The sequence below is a fragment of the Gracilinanus agilis genome, unplaced genomic scaffold (genome assembly GCF_016433145.1).
Source record: "Gracilinanus agilis isolate LMUSP501 unplaced genomic scaffold, AgileGrace unplaced_scaffold15142, whole genome shotgun sequence".
In the NCBI taxonomy this organism is placed as follows: Eukaryota; Metazoa; Chordata; class Mammalia; order Didelphimorphia; family Didelphidae; genus Gracilinanus; species Gracilinanus agilis.
In genome coordinates this window covers 3,853-11,694 of record NW_025345967.1, presented here as the reverse complement: position 1 = coordinate 11,694, position 7,842 = coordinate 3,853, and the positions used below count along the sequence as shown (strand labels likewise).

Sequence of the window (7,842 nt, the reverse complement as noted above, 5' to 3'; positions counted from 1 at the left end):
GCAGGATGGCGAGCAGCATAGTCGGGGGCAAGTACGAGCTGCTTCGGAAGGTCGGGGCCGGCTCCTTCGGGGACATCTACCTGGCCATCAACATCACCAATGGCGAGGAGGTGGCCGTGAAGCTGGAGTCGCAGAAGGCCAAGCACCCGCAGCTGCTGTACGAGAGCAAGCTGTACAAGGTGCTGCAGGGAGGGGTGGGCATCCCCCACATGCGCTGGTACGGCCAGGAGAAGGACTACAACGTCCTCGTCATGGACCTCCTGGGGCCCAGCCTGGAGGACCTGTTCAATTTCTGCTCGCGCAGGTTCACCATGAAAACGGTGCTCATGCTGGCCGACCAGATGATCAGCAGGATCGAGTACGTGCACACCAAGAACTTCATCCACAGGGACATTAAGCCCGATAACTTCCTGATGGGCATCGGGCGCCACTGCAACAAGCTGTTCCTCATTGACTTCGGACTGGCCAAAAAGTACCGAGACAACCGAACGAAGCAGCACATTCCCTACAGGGAAGACAAGAACCTCACTGGCACTGCCCGCTATGCCAGCATCAATGCCCACCTGGGCATCGAGCAGAGCCGGCGAGACGACATGGAGTCCCTGGGCTACGTGCTGATGTATTTCAACAGAACCAGCCTGCCCTGGCAAGGCCTAAAGGCTGCCACCAAGAAGCAGAAGTATGAAAAGATCAGCGAGAAGAAGATGTCCACCCCCGTGGAGGTGCTCTGCCAGGGGTTCCCGGCCGAATTCGCCATGTATCTCAACTACTGCCGTGGCCTTCGCTTTGAAGAGGCTCCCGATTACATGTACCTGAGGCAGCTGTTTCGCATTCTTTTCAGAACTCTGAACCACCAGTACGACTACACGTTCGACTGGACAATGTTAAAGCAGAAAGTGACCTAAAGGACTGGCTCTGGGTTAGCGGGTGAGGGTCAGCCGACCCCCGGAACCCCCCAGGTTTCCGAGCATGAAGAGAACATATGAAGTAGAGCAGATGATTGAAATAGGACTCTGTTGCTCCCCCAATCTGGACATTTTCGTTCATCTGTACACTTGCCAGTGGTTGTGGACAACCATTCACTTGATATCAAGAACTTAATTTCAGCCTAAACTGGCTCTGGTACATTGGTGATGCTGCCTTCTGAGTTGTAGCTGCTGTGGTTATGAATATTAACTGACATAGTGAGACATGTCCATTTTTGCATTCTTAAGTGGAAACAGATTAGCTAAGTGCTTAACACGAGTGATGGAGAAAAGTTGTGCATATACCCGTTTTTGTTCCCTTTGCTTTTCAGTTACACTGCAGTGAGATCTCCTTTCCTAAGAACAGCATGAACATTTTCCAGCCACAGTTGTAATCCGTGTAAATGCTCGCAATCATGTACTTTTCAAGTATTTTGCCCTCCCCGAGGTTTGAGAGTTGTAAACATTCTTAAAATTGTTGACTTCTATGTGCAAGCCAGCTGACATGGTAGCCACCAAAGATTCAGACTGCCTGCTTCCTGTGCTAGAAATATAGCATCTAAAGTGAAGATTTAAGACAAACTTAGTGACTACTAGATTATCCCTAGAACTCTGCATTAACTATACTATTCTTGCTGTTTAAAAAAAATTGTCACAGAAAGTTAACACCTTAAAATTGAACTTGTATGTAAGTTGTTTATGTAAATGTAATCACTGTAAACATCTATATGACCTGTGATTGTGTTTTTATTTTGAAATGGGAGCTTTTTTGTTTACAAATTCATTAAAAACTAAAACTTGTTTCTGTTTTAAAAAAAAAAAAAAAGGTTTTGGAGGTGTGTGTGCTAAGTGCAAACGAGTTGGGAATGGCCCCAAAGCTGGGAGCCCCCGTGACTTGGAGGCGGGGGGGATTGGTGATGGTGCCCGCAAAGTTGGGCCGAGGGAGAGGGCTGGGGGTGGAAATCATGATAGATACAAAGAAAGATAGACACTGGCAACTGGGGGAGGGGGAGGGGCAGTGGTTCCCGAAGGCCATTTCCTGAGGCTGGGCAGGCCCTTTTTCCAAAATCACTGGGTACTATTTAGCAGCCTTGAGATGGAAATCTTCTGGCTAGGCTGCAGCAGCGTGATTGAAGTTTCTGGCAATCAGCATATTTAGCATCTGCTTGCTGTATAGATGGGGCCGTGTGGCCCAGCATTCCCTCCCAGTGAACTTGGCTGTTTTCGTACTGCCACGGGGTTCCTGACTTGCATAGGGTCTGGAGCACTCCTCCCCAAAGCCAAGTAGGGGTAGATAGGTTAGAATATTTAAGATGCTGGAACCCTGAAGACCGGGGAAGAACCCGCTTTCCCAGCCCTAGAAGCAGTGTCTGCTGGGTGGGCTTGAACTCCTAAATCAATCAGGGCATGCACACTGGCTTTCTCTTCTCCCACTGAAAAATCCAGTGGGCCTCCTCGAGCATCTCCCAGCTAACAATGGGACGAAGGGGCTGAACCAGCAGGAAATGTAACATCTCGGGAACTCATAGAAACTGAAAAGTCCCACAACGATCTTGGGGACGGCTTGTCCAGATAATGTCAGTGCTGGAAGGTTTGCGAAGGGCCTGCCAATGCTATCTCATTTTATCCTTCCAGCAGCCTTGGGAGGTGGGGGGGGGGGTCGGAGCTCTTGTTATCCTTATTTTCCAGATGGGGAAACTTTTTAAATGATTTGCCCAAGGCTGCATGGCTAGTCAGGGGCCCAGGCCTTGAATTCCGCTTTCCTAGCTAGAGATCCCCCACTCTAAGCACCTCGGCACCCAATGACCTCACTAATGATCATCTCGGGAACAAAAGTGGCCCATCAACCGAGTCAGGAATAAAAACGATTCCCCAAATCATTTTCATCAAAACCGACATAAAAAGAAATTTCAGATGGTCGAGTGACAAAATGTGCTAAATGATTTCCCCTATTTCTCCATGCCTACAAGCGCATCAGTATCTCTGGAATGAATCCTGAAACTACTTAGAAACTGGACATCTAGGCAGCCCAGAGGATAGAGCACCAGACCCCGAGTAAGGCCATCAGGTTCAAATGTGGCCTCGGGATACTTTCCTAGCTGTGTGACCCTGGGCAAGTCACTTTACCCCAATTGCCTAGCCCTGGCTAGAATTGATACGAAGACAGAAGGGATGAGTTTTTAAAGAAATAGAAATCTAAAATGTGCTCTCAACCTTCTGGGGAGGAGTGATCTCTTCAGAGACAGTCTCTTTCCCAGACGGTTTCTGAAAGTTTCCTTTTCTCTGGGACAGTACTTTCTAGTCTCGCCTCCGTCTTCTCCGTTGACCTTTTGCCTCTGGAATTCTCCATGAATTCCTTGTGTTCAAGTGTGTGCTCTGCTTAGAGGTGAAAAGGATTTTCCCTCAGGAAATGAGGCACCTCGTACGTGGAAGGAAGCATTTCTTCACCTGGAGATTCTGGCTCTCTAGTCATAGAGATGAATCCATTTTGCTCTTTTCCTCTTATCGTGACGATGTCGAAATGTCTTGCCCTTCCTGGGTAATTTTGTTTGCAACTCCGGGTCTTCCTTCCCTTTTTTCTGTCCCCCCCTTTTAAGGGGATAGTTGTCGATTCCCACTGACGATGCAGTGAGCGGATGGAATCAGAAAGACCCGAGTTCAGAGGCTCAGTTACTTGCTAGCCAGGTGATCCTGGGCAAGTCACTTCACCTCTGTCTGACTTGGTTTTCTTATCTGACAAGTTGTTGTGAAACTTCGATGAGAGGCTATATGTAAAGTACTTAGAACAGTGCCTGGCACAGAGTCGGTATTTCATAAACTCTGATTCCTTTCCTCCTCTCCCCCAGAGCAGATGCCAAAATGAAGACTGTGGTGGGCTCTTTTGAAGCAAAAGCCACAAATTCTATTTTCCTGCTCTTGGGGAAACAAAGCCCCTGTTCTGCTTTCCAGATCAGTTCATTCACTGTCAGCCCGACGGCACCTTTTTTAAGCCCTTACTTTCATCTTAGAATGCTACTAAGTATCTGGTGGGTTTCAATTCCAAGACAGAAGAGTGGTAAGGGTGGGCAATGAGGGGTAAGTGACTTGCCCAGGGTCACCCAGCTGGGAAGTGTCTGAGGCCACATTTGAACCCAGGACCTCCCATCTCTAGGCCTGGCTCTCTATCCACTGAGCCACCCAGCTGCCCCCACTAGGGCCCTGTAGCCCTTCTGACTTTTCTAGAGGAAGGAGCTTTCCTATGGATTCTTGATTGAGCTCCATGACAATCATATGCTCACTTCGACTGTCTTGAATTTGTTAAAAGTCCTTTTCCAGTTCCTCTGGTGAACCCAAACACAGTGTTACAAATGGAAGGGTGGCTTGAAACCACTGGTGAGAACTTTTTTTATTCAATTGAACTAAAGCATCAGAGCTTAGTGTGCAAAGATACAGAAAAGTCCAAAACGTTGCTGAGAGACCAGCTCACACTCTAAGTAGTTCCCGTGAGAGGAAGAATCATCTCCGAACTAGAGGAAGAGATGGGGAGTGGCTTTGAGAAGTGAGGGCAGGCGTAGCATTTCCAGCACGCCTTTGAGAAGCAAAGGGAGAGGGCCAGGCCTAGAGATGGGACGTTCTGGGTTCCAATCTGGCCTCAGACACTTCCCAGCTGGGTGACCCTGGGCAAGTCACTTCATCCCCATTGCCTAGCCCTTACCTCTCTTCTGCCTTGGAGCCGATACTTAGTATAGATCCCAAGATGGAAAGTGAGGGTTGGAAAAAAAGAAGTGGTCAAAGGAGGACCGAGCTATGACAGAGAAGGGAGAAACAGAAGAGTCTCAGAGTAGAGGCCCCAGGCTTATGGAACTTCCTGCCCTTCTGTGCTGGAGCCAGCTGATAGTGACTCAGGAGAGCCGCTTGTTAAACAGCCAGTGTTCAATCAGCACAAATCAGGGCTCCATTGACTGTTTTGTTGGTTGTCTAGATTTAGGAAAGTGATGGAAAAACTGTTAGTGATGCAGAGTCGGTGTATCGCCGAGATCTTTTGGCCAGGAGCGTAGCTTGTTCAACATTTACCAGCCCCTCTTCTAATGCTCATCCATCTAATCCAGAGACAGTGTAAGAACATCTGCTGTTTCTTTACCCAAAAAGTTCCGACAGACTGAATCTTGTCTCAACCACAAGGAGGCCCGAGATGAACTAGAGATAGATTAAAATACAAGGTCAAGCACAGAACCAAACCTCTGCCTGGGCATTAGGAAATTTCTTAACTGGGGGCTTAGAGTAGATTTTTTTAACCCTTTCCTTCCATCTTGGAGTCAATACTGTGTATTGGTTCTAAGACAGAAGAGTGGTAAGGGTAGGCCATGGGGGTTAAGTGACTTGCCCAGGGTCACCCAGCTGAGAAGTGTCTGAGGCCAGATTTGAACCCAGGACCTCCCGTCTCTAGGCCTGGCTCTCCATCCACTGAGCCACCCATCTCCCCCCCACCCCCCACCTTTTAAAATTTTTTTAAATTTTAACTCATAAACTTTTCTTTTTTAATTTTTTTTAAAATCCTCACCTTCTGTCTTGGAGTCAATACTGTGTATCGGTTCTAAGACAGAAGAGTGGTTAGGGCTAGGCAATGGGGGTCAAGTGACTTGCCCAGGGTCACCCAGAAGGGAAGTGTCTGAGGCCAGATTGGAACCCAGGACGTCCCATCTCCAGGCCTGGCTCTCCATCCATTGAGTCACTTAGCTGCCCTTGGTTAGAGTAGATTCTGACTGAACCCAAAACCTTTCATCTAAAATAAGCTTCCTAAAGCCATGAGGCAAGAACCAAATGACTTTAAAAGAACTAGTTGTAGAGACAGCTAGGTAGCACAGTAGATAGAGTGCCAGGCCTAGAGTCTGGAGGACCTCTGACTGTAGATACTTCCTAGCTGTGTGACCCTGGGCAAGTCACTTAACCTCCAACTGCCTAGCCCTTGCTGCAAAAGGCAAAGAGAGTGAGCCAGAAAGTGAGAGGAGGGAGGGAGAAACAGAGAGACAGAGGGGAGAAAGAGAGAGAGAGGGAAGAGCAAGAAAGAGAGAAAGAGAGGCAGAGAGACAAGAGATAGACAAAGGAGAGAGAGAGAGAGATAAAAAGAGAGAGATACAGAGAAAAACAGAGAAGGAAAGATACAGAGAGAGAAGGAGAAAGACAAAGAAAAGAGACAGAGAAAGCTAGAGACAGACAGAGACATACAAAGACAGAGAGATAGACAGAGAGCGACAAGAGAGAAGAATAGAGAGAGACAGAGAGAGAGAATCGTGACAGGTTTACTGCAGGTCACAGAATTTCATTTGTCTTTTCATTCATTCAGTATTTCACCTTCTCTTAGTAAATTTAACTTGCGAGCCTCAGAACTTGATGCTTCTAGCGCTGTTCGAATGCTCGCGTTGTGTCGTTCCGCCTCACCCCCGGTTTGGCCATGTGGCATTTCATAGGTGGGGCCGCCCTTTTCTTTGGCTTCTCAAGTCTCCCAGGTAACTTTGCTCCGAGAAGGTAAGGGGTGAAGCTGCAGGCTGTTAAGCAGAACTTCCCTTTTGCCACATTTCCGATTTGTTTTCTTAAAGCCGCCACGTGTGTGATTTCTTTTGATTTCTTTTAGGCGGTTTTGTCTCCTCTGCTTTTGTCGGTTGAATCCTGCCGAATCATTCGGGGAAGCCCACTGGGGCTCCCAGAATCCACTTTCCTACCCAAACGGGGTGGCTTTTCCCCCTCGAAGGTACTTTATTTGACTTACTCTTGAGAGGACAATTTTTCCACTAGACTCTTTTCTTTAAAATTACAAACAAAAACAAACATTCCATTCTGGGTGTTGGAGAGAAGAAGGAAGGGCAGAGGGACGCCGCCCGGATGTGCTGCTGCACCAGGGGAGTCTGGAAGCTGAAAAAGGCAAACCAGCTCTGCTGCTTTTGAATTCACAAAAGAGAAACTTTCAACCCATACTTCAATCCAGAGAAGACTTTACAACCCTTTTCACAAAACGGATTTTTTTTAACCCTCACCTTCCGTCTTGGAGTCAAAACTGTGTATCAGCTCCAAGGCAGAAGAGTGGTAAGAGTAGGCAATGGGGGTCAAGTGACTTGGCCAGGGTCACACAGCTAGGAAGTGTCCGAGGCCAGATTGGAACCCAAGACTTTTCCTGTCTTTAGGCCTGGCTCTCCATCCACTGAGCTACTCAGCTGCGGCCCCCTTTTTAAATTTTTTTTTTTTATTATTTTAACTCATAAACTTTTCTTTTTTTTAAATGTTTTTTTAACCTTCACCTTCCGTTTTGGCCTCAATACTGTATATTGGCTCTTAGGCAGACGAGTGGTAAGGGTGGGCAATGGGGGTCAAGGGACTTGCCCAGGGTCACCCAGCTGGGAAGTGGCTGAGGTCAAATTGGAACCCAGGACCTCCTGTCTCTGGGCCTGGCTCTCCATCCACTGAGCTACCCAGCTGTCCCCTAAACACAAATGGATTTTAAGAGGGAAAAAGAGAAAACGGGTCTTGGCTTTCTGGTAACTCCCCGATTTGTTTCTAGAGCCCGAGTCTACGGAGCAGCCTGCTTTTTTGTTGTTCTTCGGGAGGAAAGGGCCTTCTCTTTGAAAAGCGCCCAATCCACCTGCCTCCACAACCCGCTGGGCTCCCCAGCTAGATTGGATACGCACACGCAATGTCTGGGGCCCTCTTTCAGGCCCGGATGCCACGTTCCTCATTGGGAAGGTCCCTCTGGGTGTCCAGTGTGATGCTGCTGACAGTCACGGGGTCTGGACTCCCCAAACACTGCAGCACGGCCCAGTTGGGAACCCGGCTGTGGACCTCACTGACCTGGGCCTCAGGCACTGCCCCCGTCTCTCGTTGCCCGGCTAGGTCTCTCGGAGGCTCT

General features: G+C 48.4%; 1 protein-coding gene across 1 annotated transcript; it reads left to right on the top strand.

Annotated features, from left to right (window-relative positions):
- Nucleotides 1-17: 17 nt before the first annotated feature.
- On the top strand, nt 18-1,760 carry LOC123254116 (casein kinase I-like; the record flags this gene model as incomplete). Its single annotated transcript, XM_044683181.1, has 1 exon — nt 18-1,760. A coding segment is annotated over one exon (888 nt), but the record flags the coding sequence as incomplete, so codon positions are not given.
- Nucleotides 1,761-7,842: the final 6,082 nt, after the last annotated feature.